Source organism: Tiliqua scincoides, chromosome 8 (genome assembly GCF_035046505.1).
Source record: "Tiliqua scincoides isolate rTilSci1 chromosome 8, rTilSci1.hap2, whole genome shotgun sequence".
Lineage (NCBI taxonomy): Eukaryota > Metazoa > Chordata > Lepidosauria > Squamata > Scincidae > Tiliqua > Tiliqua scincoides.
In genome coordinates, this window is record NC_089828.1 from 32461706 (window position 1) to 32476928 (window position 15223).

Below are 15223 nucleotides of genomic sequence, written 5' to 3' on the forward strand. Positions count from 1 at the left end.
GCCCAGCCCTTCACCTAGCAGTTAGCTGTAGTCCTTACACAGCAGTCAACCAACTGAGTTCAGTGGGGTCTACTCTTGGGGTCAGCTCTTGGGGTCAGCTGCGATACAAGGACATCTGCAAGAGGGATCTGAAGGCCTTAGGGATGGACCTCAACAAGTGGGAAACCGTGGCCTCTGAGCGGCCCGCTTGGAGGCAGGCCCGCTTGGAGCGGCCCGCTTGGAGGCAGGCTGTGCAGCATGGCCTTTCCCAGTTTGAAGAGACACTTTGCCAACAGTCTGAGGCTAAGAGGCAAAGAAGGAAGGCCCATAGCCAGGGAGACAGACCAGGGACAGACTGCACTTGCTCCCGGTGTGGAAGGGATTGTCACTCCCGGATTGGCCTTTTTAGCCACACTAGACGCTGTGCCAGAACCACCTTTCAGAGCGCGATACCATAGTCTTTCGAGACTGAAGGTTGCCAATACAATACAGACCCCACTACACATAAGCATGTGTAGGAGTACATCCTAAGATTAACTACTATCTGTGAGCAATGCTTGGGCAAAGTCAGTTCTGCTTATGGGCACTCCCCTGTGAATGGCTGGAATCACCTTTTGTGTGCTCTGCCAGAGCTTCTGAACGTTTTGTGCTTCCTGCATTCCCAAGATAATTTTGTTGGAGGATGTTTGTGCGCTTCTATTCCTATATATACGGTAACCAGAGTCTCCTCACCATTAAGGGGGAGGAAAATCTTTGCGCGTTTAGTCCCATACTTGCGGTAGGAGGGACCACCCGCGGCATGTGACGTCATGGGGAGCGCTGAAAGGGTGGTTCCCGTCAGCGCGCAGGCGCTGTTTGGAAAATAGGTCATCTGGCAGCCGTGAGCTGCCCGCTTCCAAGATGGCGGCGAAGGTGAAGCAGGACATGCCGCCTCCGGGCGGCTATGGACCCATCGACTACAAGAGGCACCTGCCTCGCCGGGGGCTCTCGGGTGAGGAGGGGCTGGTGCCTCGGCCTCAGGCTCCTGGCTTCCTAGGAGGAGAAGGGGCGGTGGTGGGAGAGGGGGGCACCTGCGCTCCCAGGAGGGGGGAGGCAGAGACCCGCCCCGGACGCCCGGGTTCTCAGCAGGAGGGGCTTCCAAGGCGGGGGGGTCAGTCCCAGTTCTGCATGCCTGGCTGTCCGTGGACTGCCAGGCAGTCAACCAGGATGCTGAGGTGGAGAGACCCAGTGAGAGGCACCTGGGTTCCCAGCAGGGATGTGTGGTGGGTGAGGAGGCAGGTGAGGCAGAGCCTCCCTACCAGAGTCCTTGAGGCACCCAGGCACCCACCACCCACACGCTTGCATTTGGTGGGGAGGTAGGAGAGGCACAGCCTCCCCACCTGAGTCCTTTGAAAAGCACTGCCACTGTGTGAGGCACCCAAGCACCCACCTCCCACGCACTCTACAGGTGAGGCAGAGCCTCCCCACCTGAGTCCTTTGAAAAGCACTGCCACCATGTGAGGCACTCAAGCACCCACAACCTACGTTCAGAGCATCCAAGCCTTCCATTGGCACCCCTGGCTCAGCCTAGAAATCAGATGTGCACATCTGACACCGCCTCTTCATTCAGGAACCCAGGGGTCCCTTTTAGGAACCAGGGACATGCGGTGGGTGGGAAGGCAGAGCCTCCCCACTGGAGTCCTTTGTAAAGCGCCACTGCCATGTGAGGCACCCAAAAGCCACACGCTCCTCAGCTGCAGAGTGCGTGGGTGGTGGGTGCTTGGATGCCTCATACAGTGGTGGCAGTTTTCAAAGGACTCCAGTGGGGAGGCTGTGCCTCTCCTACCTCCCTACCCACCGCATATCCCTGGTTCCTAAAAGGGACACCTAGGTTCCTGAAAGGAGAGGCGGTGTCAGGTGTGCACACCTGAATTTCTAGGCTGAGCCAGGGGTGCCAATGGAAGGCTTGGATGCCTGAGTTTCCAAGAGGAGGGATTGAATTGATCACAGATCTGGATTCCTTGAATGAGGAGGGAGTGAGTGAGAGACTTGGATGTCTTTCTTAGGACAATGTTTCTCAAACAGTGGGTTGCAAGCCAATTTCAGGTGGGTCCCCATTCATTTCAATATTTTCTTTTTAATATATTAGATTTGTTGCTACCATGGTACGTGACTGCACTTGGAGAAATGTTACACATCTATATTTTTAACAGGCTACTCAGTATATGCTTTTAACAATGATAGTAAATGGGACTAACTCCGTGGTAAGTGTGGGTAGGATTGTTAAAACTTTTCCTATTTAATGATGTTGCTTCCACTCATGACATCACTTCTGGTGGGTCCTGACAGATTCTCATTCTAAAAAGTGGGTCCTGGTGCTAAAAGTTTGAAAACCACGGTCCTAGGAGGGGGTGCCAACTTTGCCTGGGTTCCTAGATAATGGAGGTGTTTTTATGGCCTTCTCTGTCTTCCATTTGCTGTATCTGTTTCACTGAGATAGACTGCCTCTCTACATTGAGAGATGTGTTCTTTCATGGTGGCTTGTGAGTGTCAATAGAGATCTCATCTCCATGAGGACTGGTAACCTTAGCGCAGGGGTGTCAAACTCATTTCATTCTGAGGGCCGAATACCATTCATGATGCCTGCTGAGAGCCGAAATTGATGTCATTAAACAGATCATAAACAAAAATAAGCACTTTTTCTCACTTAGGAACTCATTAGCTGCAAATGATAGAAGAGAAAATACGCAAATCTTGATCATGTTTCCAGATATGGAAGAGCCCAATTTTCATGTGGGCTGCCCTTTCAGCAGTAACACCTCAACACTGCTCAGCAGCCGAGAGCCTGAGGGCTGGATAAAAAGCTTCTGCGGGCCGCATGCGGCCCCGGGGCTTTATGTTTGACAACCCTGCCTTAGAGGGTTCATCTACAGTTTGTGGTATGACTGAGGGAAGCTGCTGCTGCTGCTAACAACTACCCTATTTCTCTTCCTCTCTTCCCAGGTTATAGTATGTTCGCCATTGGTATTGGGACTCTTATCTTTGGCTACTATAGCATTGTCAAGTGGAACCGAGAAAGGAGGTAAGCAGATGGAAATGGACCACTGGGGGCAGTTTGGAGGTATGTGCTGAGTTCCCATGCTGCAGTGGTTCTTGCTTTATAATTTATAGAGGGGATTCCTTAATTTGCCATTAAGCATTGGTAGTGGAACCAAACCTGAACTCAGAACCAATTCAGATTTATTTTTTTCAGTGATCCAGAAGTGTTGAACTCAAACCTAAAATCTCTCATTTGTCTGCATCCTGAACCATAACCAAAACTTTATAAACACAAAAATTCTTCAAAATAAGTAGTTCAGTTTTCTATTCTGATTTTTTAAATTTTACTTTCTAACTTATTCTGTTGTGTGCATGTGTGTTGTTGACTAAAGCCTCTTAGAACAGTGGTTCTCACACATTTAGCACTGGGACCCACTTTTTAGAATGAGAATCTGTCAGGACCCACCGGAGGTGATGTCATGACCAGAAGTGACATTATCAAGCAGGAACATTTTTAACAATCCCAGGCTGCAATCCTACCCACACTTAGCCAGGCGTAAGTTCCACTGACTATCATTGTTAAAAGCATATACAGAGTAGCTTGTTAAAAGTACAGGTCTGTAACATTTCCCCAAATGCAGTCATATACCCATGATAGCATGAAGTTTAATATTAAAAATAAAATATTGAAATGAGTTGGGATTACCTGAAATCGGCATGCAACCCACATAGTGGGTCCCGACCCACAGTTTGAGAAATACGTCTTAGAAACTAAAAAAACCTTTTTCCTAAAATTGAATAAATTCTCAGATTGTAAAGAGTTACACTGTAAGCCAAAGGAATTGCTATTGTTCTGCATAAATTGGATCTGAACCTACTTTTAGAGTGCTTGAACAGGAACAGAACCAGAGGATTAAAGAATATTGGTAAACTGGAACTGACCCCCAATTTTTAATGAGTTCACCTCCTGGCTGTGTGTGAAATTAACAGCTCGATCTTACTAAACCTGTCCCCTTCCTCTGCTGATGCAGAGTGCTCCAGTTTCAGGACTGCATCTTGCAGGTTCTGGAGGTCTCCTCCAGGTAAGAGAACATTTGTTCCCTTGGCCAGGGTTAAGCCTCTGCTGTATGAATGGGTCTGCTCAGACCTGTGCAATTGATTTTGATGGTGCAAGTGGCCTAGGAAGGGGGATAGGATATTGGTGATGCTGCTGATCAGGGACATGTGGTACAGGATGGCAGGTGAGGCAAAAGTGCCCAATTGTAGACTATGGAAAAGCGCCTGCAGCTGCCCTGCCTCCTTTCTCCCGAGGAGACTCTCCTTACACCTGAGGAGGCTCTCTTTACTCCTGTTCTCTTGGGTATAAGGAAAGCCTCTTCAGGTGTAAGTGGATGGGATGGCCGCAGTGCTTTGCCACGGATTATGATGGGGTGGTTCTGCCTCACCTGCTGCCCCTACACTGCAAGTTCCTGCCTCTGATACCACCCCCTTCCTGGCTTTGATCTGCCATTTCCCCTCCCTGCTCTTCACCCTGTTCTGCTCACTCCCCCACCTCCTACCTGTTCTGTGTACTGACTTACTGGCCACAGGCCCAGTGGAAGGCCACTGGCATACAGCTGCTTGTGAACTGCAGTAGAAGCCCAGCTGCACAAAATAGCATGTTGCTGTTTGTGATAGCTGTGAGTCATGCTCTGCCGCCAAAAAGTGAATTCTGGCAGTGTAGCATGCCCTTAAGATTGGAAGACCCTACTCTTGTGGTTAAGACAGTGGTTCCCAACTAGTGGTTGACCCACCAGGGGAACCGGGAATAGGCCATTCCCCCTTAGGGGGAGTGGCCCAAGAATGTGTGCCCCAACAATGCTGCAGCGATCATAGTTCCTTGGGGACCCAGGGACATTTAAACATACCTGGGCAGGTCACGAAGCCTCATGGAGGATTGCAGCCCCCTCTACAAGCCTCTCTGCTGCTGCACTGAGCTCTGATCAGCTATTGGAGCTCAGTGCAGCAGCGGGGAGGCTCACAGAGGGGGCTGTGAGCCCCCAGGACTCTCCAGGAGGCTTCATGGCCACCCCAGGTACATTTAAATGCCCTTGAGACTCTGTGTCAAAATCACTGCAGTTTTGTTGGGGCACACATCCCTGTTCCTGCAACAACTTACAGGGTTCCCAACTCCCTCAGAGGAGTTTGGGAACCACTGTCCTAAGATATTTTGGTTTCCTATATTTGCCATAGGGCTCATGAGAGAGTCTGGAGATAACCAGCTGCCATAGTGGATGTATCCATTGCTCTGCGTACAGTTTCTCAGAGCAGGGTTTGCTGTGCAGTATCACTCCTCAAGCCTTCTGTGCTGTGGCCAGGGACACTATCCCCAGGGAAGTAAATGAATAGAGATTTGTCTTCTGAAATTCATAGTTCATTTTCCTTACCACTGCTTTACCAATGCAAGTTTACAATTTAAAATACGATACACCAGGATTGCAAGAGAGAGAGGAAGAGCACATCTATATACAGAGCTGAACAGTTTTAACAGTTGCTTCTTCTCCTCACAGCACCCTGGGGATTGTAGTTCAGAAGCAGAGTGAGAACTATAACAGACACTTCTTGGCACTCTAAGAATTGTTTCCTGTACCTGGACATAGGTAAACACAGATCTAGGAAGTCTAGAGAGGAAAACTAGCATCTCCCTGCACCACACTAGGGAGCATTCTTCTCATCAATCCCAGATGCCCCAAAATGGGGGAGAGAACCCCAAAGTCTTTGGAGGAAAGTGGATTCTTCTCTGCCTTCATTAAGGTATAAATTGGAAACTAGATGTTTCCTCTATCCTTGAGGAGCTGAGACTCTCTTCAGCTAGGACCTTGTATGAACTGTTCCTTCTCTCCCTAGGCGCCTGAATATTGAGGACTTGGAAACACGAATTGCTCTGTTTCCACTTTTGATGGCTGAAGATGACCGAAGGTCTGTATAGGTCTCTGCAATTGGAGTGACCCCTCTATACCCCTAAACTGGCATGAATAACCCAATTCCTTCCATTTTTTTGTCCACATGGATATCTGAGCACTCAAGCAGTAACAGTCCTGCTTTGTACAGCCCGACCCTAGTTTCTTCTTGTTTAGGAAAGAGATTGAAAATAAACCTGCCTGTCACATGTTTTCGTACAAATTTGTGGGGCGCTCACATTTGGAAGAACTGCACAGTTCCAGTCACCCCATTTCAAAGAGGATACTATAGCTCTGGAAAAATATGCAGAGAAAGACAATCCAAGTGATTGGGGGCTTATAAGGAAAGAGTAAAGCATTTAGGGGTTTTGAGTTCAGAAATGGGGGGGGGGGGCTTTAGGTGATGCATGGCATAAATAAAATGGATGAATCTTGCTGTCCAAACTAGAATTCACCCAAGGAGATTGTTTGTTAGGATCTTGAGAACTGACACATGACTGTATTTTATGCTCACAACACAAAATTCACCTGTGGAATTCATGGCCATGTGATGTGGTGATAGCTGCTGATTTAGATGGCTTTAAAAAAGGTTTAGACAAACCAATGGAGGAGGAGAGATTTGTCAGTGGCTATTAATCATGATGGATGAATGGAGCCTCCATGTCCAGGGGTGGTCTGCTGCCACATACCAGCTGCTGGAGAATGCGACAGCAGTAGGGAAAGGCTATTGCCTTCGTGTTCTGTTTGTGGACTTCCCAGAGTCATCAGGGTGGCTGTTGCAGAAAATTGGATGCTTGGTCCAGCTGTGCTCTTTGTAGCTCCCATTTAGCTATTAGGGGTACTATCTGTGTAGTTCTGACATCCTTTTGTGTCGGAAGGGGTTGCTTGACTCAACCACAGGGCGCCAGAATTCACACTGTGAAAATCTGCAGCTGTTCTTTTTGGTCTCAACGTCATGACCAGATCTTGCTAGCTGATCTTCCATTTTGTTTGTTCACAATCCTTCCTCCAAGGACCTCGGGGTGGTATGCATAGTTCCCTCCTCCTGTCCTCACAATAACCCTGTTAGGTAGGTGAGGCTGAGAGATGGGTCACCCAGGGTGCTTCATGGCTGAATGGGGAACTGACCCTGGATCTTCCAGGTTTAAGTCCCAACTCACTACACCATTCTGGCTCTCACCATTCTTTTATCTCTTAAGGACGCTTCGTATTTTACGACAGAATCTCGATGAGGAGGCCAAGATAATGAAGGATGTCCCCGGATGGAAGGTATGGACACTTTTGTGGGACACTGCAGCAAAAAGAGGCTTAAGAACTTTCTTGCTAGTGGAGGAAAAAGGGGGTGTCTTGCACCTTTCCCTGTAACATCCTCAACCTCTCCCTTTAATAAGCCTCATGACAACAGTGGCCTTCAGTCCCCCTTACCCTCTGTTGTAATCTACTTCCTCTTAGGCTTACAGTGGCAAAGGGACATAGGACTGTGTGTGGTATAATGGAGGATTCTTAAGAAGGGGAGGGAGGATTGTGTAATTAAATTGTGGAACTCCTTGCTACAGAATGTTGTGATGACATCCAGTCTAGATTCCTTTTAAAAGCAGATTGGATAGATTAATGCATGCTGTGAAAGACTTTTGTCTGATTACTATATGCAACTTCTGCGTTTCGGAGGTCACCTGTCTCTCAATGCCAGGTGTAAGGGAGTGATCACAGGTGCCTTGTTGGCTCCCAGTGGCATCTGGTGAGCCACTGTGAGATACAGGAAGCTAGACTAGATGGCTTTTGGCTTGATCCAGCAGGATTCTTTTTATGTTGTTATATCCACAGTCTTTTGAATTGATAGCCCTAATGGTGATTTAGGGCCCTCTGTTTTTTCCTCCCTTGTTCTATAAGTTTTTATTACAATTACAATGTGGGGCTGATCTTCCCCCCATTACAGGGCAATGACACACCCCCCCCCCCCCCCCCGTAGGACACAATCACTTTGCTCCAGATGAAGGGGACAGCTGAATTAGGGACCCTTTAAGCCAAGCAGTCCCCAAACTTTTTGGCTGGAGGGCCACATCACATGTCTTGCACAATGTCAAGAGCTGGAAATATAAATTTGAATAAATAAATATATTAGAACTTAGGAGAATGAATAAATGAATGGACTCAAAGTTCTAGGATTTTTCCAAGCCCCAGCACATCACAGAAATAAATGTAAATGAATCCCCATCCCTCCAAGCAGCTTACTTAAATGTGCAGGAGTAAATATCTAAGAACCAGCAGATCACAGGCAATTTCCAAGATTTCTCCAAGGCCCAACACACACCACAGAAATAAAGAACACACTCTTCCCCCCCCCCAAGCAGCTTACTTAAATGAAAAGAAATAAGTCTCTCAGAAAACAAATCACCAAAGAAAAAGAGATGCAGAAACAAAGATCTCTTGGAAAACCAACCCAAAGCATTTAATGCAGGTTCTCCAGGAAAAAAGAGTCTTTATTTTAAAATACCAAAAATTAACAAATACAAACTTAAAAAGTTAGAAATAAAAAATAAAAATGAAAATACAGATATTGAAAGTTGTGTGGCAATGCAGAGTTCTAAATTTACATTTTTTGTTATTCTGCAGTCATAACATACTATGTATTGTATCTTAAACAGTCTAATTATTCTAAAATGCATTTTCAAGAACAGAGAAAATTTTTTTTTCTATATATCCATTTTCTACTCATCAAATCCGTAATTCATTTGACCCATTTACCCCTTCGTGCACAGAAAGTATTTCCAGTTGCCAATAAAAGTCTTTACTGACTTCTCTTTATGGAAAGTCATAAGTTTATCCATTTCAGCAAGGTCCAATATCTTTACCCACCATTCTTCTACTGAAGGTATCTCTGAAAGCTTGCAAAGCATACAATTTTCTTGCTGCAGTTCTGTAAAAGTATAATTTCTGAATCAAAAAGATTTCTGAAAAAGATCTTTCTGAATCTAATCCTTGAGTATTCTCAGCAAAAAGAAGAATACTTCTGGTTTCATTTGTAAATTTACCTTCAATATCAATTGCATTTGCTGGTGTATTAAAGTACAATATTTTTTCACTATGGTACAAGTCCACCACATATGATAAAATATTCCTTCTTGCCGTTTACACTTCCAACATCTATTCAGTACATTTTCATACATTTGTGCTAATTTAACTGGTGTCATCTTCCATCTATACATCATTTTTTAAAATTCTCTTTAAGATTTACATTTAATGTAAATTTTAGTCCACAGACTCTCCCACTACTCCATTAACGACTCATGACTAAGATTTCTTGACCACAAAAAAGAGTCTTGTCCCCCAGAAGCATAACTCCCCCCAGTCCAACAGAAGGAAAGGGGGGGGAGTCCAAAGCAGACTCTTCTCTTCCAGCTGTCTCCTGCAGCCTCTCCACATGGGAGACTCCTCCTCCAGTGGGCCCCTGCAGCCTCTCCACAAGGAGATGATGGGAGCTCTCGCTTCCCTTGCTTCCAGAGGGTGTTCTGAGAGCTGGGGAGGCTGATTGCAGCCTACCTGGTCCTCAGAAGGTCTTCTAATGCCTTCCAGAGCCCTTAGCAGGTCACTTCTGCAGGGAGGGGGGGGCAGCAACCTGCTGTCTTGGCTCTGGAAGCTACCGGGGCCAGGATCGCCACTGACTCGGGTACATTAAAGCTGCTGAGTCACACCTGGCTTAGATGCAAAATGAGCAACTTTATGGTTACTTGCTGGACAACCTGCCTGCATCCTGTCTTCACTACTGCTCCATCTCTCTCTGCTTTCCCTAAAGACTGCAGACTCCAATCCATGTCTTCCTTCTTCCTTGCAGGTGGGCGAGTCCCGCTTCAACACCACCCGCTGGGTCCCCCCTACTGAGGATGAACTCTTTTACCTGCACCCGCAGAGTGTGCTGGACAATGCCAAATTTGGCTGTCAGTTTTACGTTTGAGCAGCAACAGGGATGTGGACTGTGGAATGGGCACCCCCTGCCTATCAAAGTGGGGATTTGCTTCTTAATAAACAAATTCTGGTTGGAAATGTGTGTGTTTCTGTGTCCATGACTTATTCTGTCGGTTCCGTTCCAACAATCCTCTTCCCTTGTGAAAAGGGATCTGAGACCTGGCTGAGCTGATCAGGCACTCATTTTTTCTTAAGAATAGTGGCTCAGATGTTATTTTTTATATTGGCCTGTTCACACTTTTATTGCTGCCAAGGAGCCCAAGGCCATAGCATGTTATCCTCCCAACTGCCTTGCAAGGTAGGATGCTAATTGCATTTCTATCCTGCCTTTCTTCCATTATGTCAGTGAACATAGAATCTGCAGGCAGTCTCTTATCCCATCTGCAGACCAGACCCATAGCTTCAGCAAAGTGGTTCCACTGTTTCCTTCAGACTAGGTCAGGGGTCCTCCATAATCAAACCTCTAACCACTATTCCATCCAGGCCCCAACCATACCTAGACTTACTTTGCTTCCTAGAAATGGTGACAGAAAATAACCAACCTGTTGTCACCTAGTGAACTACATGGCTGAGAGGGGATTTAAACCCTGATCTCCCACTGTTGGGAAAGGAAAGAGCAGGGGGCATGCTTGCCTTTGCTTTTCTTAGTGGCACAACTGCTCATCTTGAATTTGTGTAGTCAGGGTGGTGTACATAGCTCTCCCCACTTCCCCCAATTTTATCTTCACAACAACTCTGAAGTAGATGGGAACTGAGAGTGGCCCAAGACCACCTATTGAACTTGGTAGCCAAGTGGGAATTTGAACCCAGATCTCCTCCAGGGCATGGTCTGACAAATATGAATTGCTTTTGCTGAAGCTTTGACCAGAAAGCTGACTGCTGAGATTTCTCCCAGAGAGGGGAAAAAAATGCATCGTTTTGATGGTTTGTTTTGTTTCTGATTCTGTGCAAGTTGCTTTAGGAGACTTGTCAGCTGAAAAGCAAGGTGAAAATGCTTCCAGACAGTACAAATGTAGTTCCTTGATGAAGAAAAGCAGGCTGTAAATATGAGAGAAATATCTTGGTCTCACACTGTCACTATTTCACTGCTGCTTTTGTGTGGACCTTCAGATGGGCCTGCCTGATGGGGGTCGCAGCACACTCAGCAAGTGGGCTGTGTGCTTGTGCGGGCTTAGAGGATCCAGGTAGCCTTGTTTGTTTAGTCTCCTGCAGATTTGCCTGTGGCTCAACTCTGTAAAGCAGAAAGGAGATGGATTTGGTTGGTACGCCAGCTAATTGCATGTGGTTTTGTCCTGTCTTGGCCTTGCCTCTTGGCACCACACACACCCCCACTTCCATTGAAGCAATCAGACCTCCCAGGGCCTGTTAAACCTGTTCTGGTTATTTGCTGAAATAATTGTTTAAAACAGCCAGAGTAGAGGCAAGAAGACTGGATAATCCCTCCACACACTGATATACCATATTCATTGGGATTCTTTCTTTGGTATTCAGATTATATATGGGGGGAATCTATTTCTGGGAAAACATGGTGTGGAGGGATCTGGTTGGCAAACTGATTGTATGAGGAATTTAGAGCAGGGTAGGCAACCAATGGATAAGCAGCTCATGTATAACAAAATGACTGTCAAAGATCTACTGTGATATATGCAGTAATAAAAATAGGATTTTTTGTTATTTGCATACTTTTTAAAAGATTAAAGATAAATTATGTTTGAACAGTGGGACCCAGTGCTAAAAAGTGCCAAGTCTAGAGTGCATTATCTCAGACATTGTGCCATGCTTGCCAAAAAGGACTCAGTGTGTGTGTGTGTGTGTGTGTGTGTGTGTGACAGACAGCCCAATCCTAACCTGCCCTGGAGCCCTGAATTCATTCCCCTTACCCCATGTCGCGTGGCATTTGCCCCGTGGGGCAACTTGGATCTGTGCCACTTAAAGAAGTGGCACAGATTTGAGCAGCCCACTGTAAGACCAGGCCGTCCAGGAGGGGGGTTTAGGATCTGGCCTAAGTGTCAGATTCTGGTCCCAACCCCTCCCGGGTCCGGTCCTCCCACCTATTGCCTGCGCTCCCCCCAGACAGCCCTCCCACCACCCTCCCCAAATCGCAGACGAGTGTGCCAGCCTGCCTCATCTTGTAGTGGTGCAGAAGTGCCTTATGGCACTTTTGCAACACCCAGAGGCCAGTGCAAGGGACTTGTGCTGGCCTAGGGTGCCGTTGGATAGCACCCTGAGAAAGAGATATGGAGTACACACTAAATGGTAGTACGGGGGAGCCCTGTATCTGCGGATCCTGTATACGCAGTTTCCAATAACCATGGATCAGGTCTACCAGGCCCCCCCCCCCGTATGCCTCCTCTGAAGGTGAGGGCAGTTGGGCTCCCCTCACCTCCAGATGGTCTTCTGAGGCCTGCAGAGGTCGTGCGCAACTGCCTGCAGCTGCTGTGGGCCTCAGAATGACAGAAAATAGCAAAAAAGCTACCTCCAGTTTTCGACAGAAAACGGGAAATGATGTTTTTAATGCTTTATAAGGCATTAGGAGGCCAGGGGAAAGCCCTCTGGCCTGGCCCCTGTTGGAAACAGGATTTTGGATGCAGCAATGATCTTTTAGGTAATCCTGCAGCAGCTCTAAGATCTGGAGGTCTCTGTTCTGAGGCTGCAATGCAAACAGACCTGCCAATATGCCAAATAAGTCTGCGTCGTCTCGTCCTTGCAGCTTCTGGACTGGAGTTCAGCTCTTTTTGACTGCCTTCCGTTGTCCTGCTCTGCCAGAGTTTGCTCCTAGAAAGCATGGGGAGGTGATTGCTTTTGTCCCTGAAAAGAAAGAGAATTGGGAGGGGGTGCTTTCAAAAGGATCATGACCTTTGGGCAGAAAAGGGACAAGCAAAAGGCACTGAAACATTGTGCTTGCAAAGTCTGAAGTTTGAAGTTTGAAGTCTCTAGCAAAAGTAGCATGTTGGAAATTTTTTGTTTGTTTTAGAACAGTGGTTCTCACACATTTAGCACCAGGACCCACTTTTTAGAATGAGAATCTGTCAGGACCCACAGGAAGTGACATCATCCGGGAGGAAAATTTTTAACAATCCCAGGCTACAATCCTACCCACACTTACCCAGGAGTAAATCCCATTTACTGTAATTGTTAAAAGAATATACTTAGTAGCTTGTTAAAAGTACAGGTCTGTAACATTTCCCCAAATGCAGTCACATACTAAGGTAGCATCAAGTCTAATATATTAAAAATAAAATATTGAAATGAATGGGGACCTGCCTGAAATTGGCTTGCGACCCACCAAGTGGGTCCCAAGCCACAGTTTGAGAAACACTGGTTTCAAACACTATAACTGAGGGATGGTTTTTGAAATATCATTAAAGGTATGAAAAATGGTTGAGAGAAGGTTTTTTTCCTTGTAAAGATGCCCAATGAAATTGGTAAGCAACAGATTTGGAATAAACATGAGAAAATAATTCTTTGTGCAATCAATAACGAACCTATGGAACTCACTGCCATTTGCTCTGAGGCCTGCTGGCTTTCATAAGTGATTAGACACATTTATTGGGGAGGAGCAGTCTTTCAATAGCTCACTAAATGAAACCTTTATGTTCAGAAAAATCAGTTGCTGGGGGACAAACACACTGGCTTTGCAAGGCACAACTGCTTCAGTGCCTTGATCTTGCCTTTCTTTGTGCAGGAAAGCTCCTACCTTCAAGTCCTGCTTATGAGCCTCTCAGAGGCATCTGGCTGGCCACTGCAGGAAATAGATTGTCTTTTTGTCTTGCTCACAAAGGCAGCTTTCTACTTCCCATTATCCTCAGGTTTTAATTAACCTTCTGTAAATTTTGCCCCATTCTTGCATTCGTTAATTCATGTTCATGCACTTAGGCATCCTTCATCATTGCATTCTGTTGATCGGTTAATAACTGGTTGGCAACCTTCAGTCTCGAAAGACTATGGTATAAGCCTACAGCACCCAGTATTCCCAGGTGGTCTCCCATCCAAGTACTAACCAGGCCTGACCCTGCTTAGCTTCCGAGATCAGACAAGATCAGGCATGTGCAGGGTAACAGTTGCTGATCATACTCATAACACACAAGGATGTGACAGAATTCCAAACAAGACTGCTTCAGCCCGGAGATGAGAACAGCTCTTATATTTGAACTCTCCACTGCTCAAAATCAAACACAAACCTCCCTGTAGGCAGCAAGTTAGCACATGGGGGGGGGGGGAGAGATGTAATGTAGCCCTCTACAGCGCTGCTACTTTTCTACATGCAGGGATGACTGCATTTTTTTGTATTGCTTTTAAAACATAACGGACAGTTTAAGCATATTATCTTTCCCACCTCCAATCTGAAGGGCTACCTGGAATTCTGACACTGTGGGCCCAATCCTATTTTCCAGCACCAATGTAGCCATCCCAAAGAGCATTCCGTAGTGGGAAGGGCAGTTACTTCAGGACTGCGTTGCGGCTGCAGCAGCGCTGGAAAGTTGGATAGGATTGGATCCTGCTGAGCCTGGCTCTGATTCTATTTAATAAACAGTCAGGTAACCAGTCCAGTAGGCAATGGGATAATGGGGGGGGGGGTGGATTAGGAAGACCATCTAGCTTTTTGAAAAAGGCTTGATTAATTTCCCCTCACAAATTCCTTATAAATCCACTCAAGCCTCCTGCCAGCTGGGGAGCTGAAAGAGATCATGACATGACCTGTCCTTACCCATCATCCAAGTCTGGATTGTCTACCATCAGTTCTTTGCGCAACCGACGGAGTGCTTGTGTGATCAACAGGTGGTCCTTGCTCGTTGTGGTCTCCTGAAGCTTCTGGAGGAACAATTGTGTGGGGAGCTGAAAATCCGGGGAGGGGGCTGCAGACTGGGGGATGTGGGGAAGAGAAAAAGACAACAGAATGCTTGTTTTAAATTTGGGAGATGCAGTGTGCTCAGTGGGACCTGGTTTAGGAAGCCTCGTCTCACCGTGAAATAAATGCATGTTCAGTAATGGGGAGAGAGCCTCTGTGATGTTTGTGCACCCTTCCCCCCCAGTGTGTTTCACTGTGATGTTTTGAAATCATCACTATTACTGGAGGCCCACCAGGCCAGGTAGATGGATCATTTTGTGCATTGCTTCCCCTCATCAGCTGGGTCCAGCAAGGTCAACAACTCCTTGCCAGCCCACCGACTAGAACTGACAATGAGGCTTTCAAACCCACCTGGCCACATCAGGGTGTGGGGTGGGATGCCCAGCTGGTTGTTAAACATCAAGTAATGACCTCACTGGACCTAGATTTCTGAAGGGAAAGCCCAAGGATGCTTGAGTCTAGGGAATGCTTGAGT

At 46.7% G+C, this 15223-nt stretch overlaps 1 protein-coding gene and 1 pseudogene across 1 annotated transcript; one reads left to right on the forward strand and one right to left on the reverse strand.

The window, feature by feature from the left end:
* The first annotated feature begins 830 nt into the window (after positions 1–830).
* NDUFA13 (NADH:ubiquinone oxidoreductase subunit A13) lies at positions 831–9977 on the forward strand. Its single transcript, XM_066635527.1, has 5 exons — positions 831–970; positions 2962–3040; positions 5884–5955; positions 7136–7205; positions 9769–9977. Exons 1-5 carry the CDS (start codon positions 880–882, stop codon positions 9886–9888), a joined length of 432 nt encoding a protein of 143 aa, XP_066491624.1. The 5' UTR covers positions 831–879; the 3' UTR covers positions 9889–9977.
* Positions 9978–13851: 3874 nt separating this feature from the next.
* LOC136659809 (5S ribosomal RNA) lies at positions 13852–13968 on the reverse strand (annotated as a pseudogene).
* Between the last annotated feature and the right edge of the window lie 1255 nt (positions 13969–15223).

Bases quoted from the DNA above. Each gene is read 5' to 3' on its own strand.
- NDUFA13 (XM_066635527.1), top strand. From the start codon at position 880: ATGGCGGCGAAGGTGAAGCAGGACATGCCGCCTCCGGGCGGCTATGGA. The intron at 5,956-7,135 runs GTCTGTATAGGT...TTATCTCTTAAG, and splicing joins ATGGCTGAAGATGACCGAAG to GACGCTTCGTATTTTACGAC. The intron at 7,206-9,768 runs GTATGGACACTT...TCTTCCTTGCAG, and splicing joins AGGATGTCCCCGGATGGAAG to GTGGGCGAGTCCCGCTTCAA.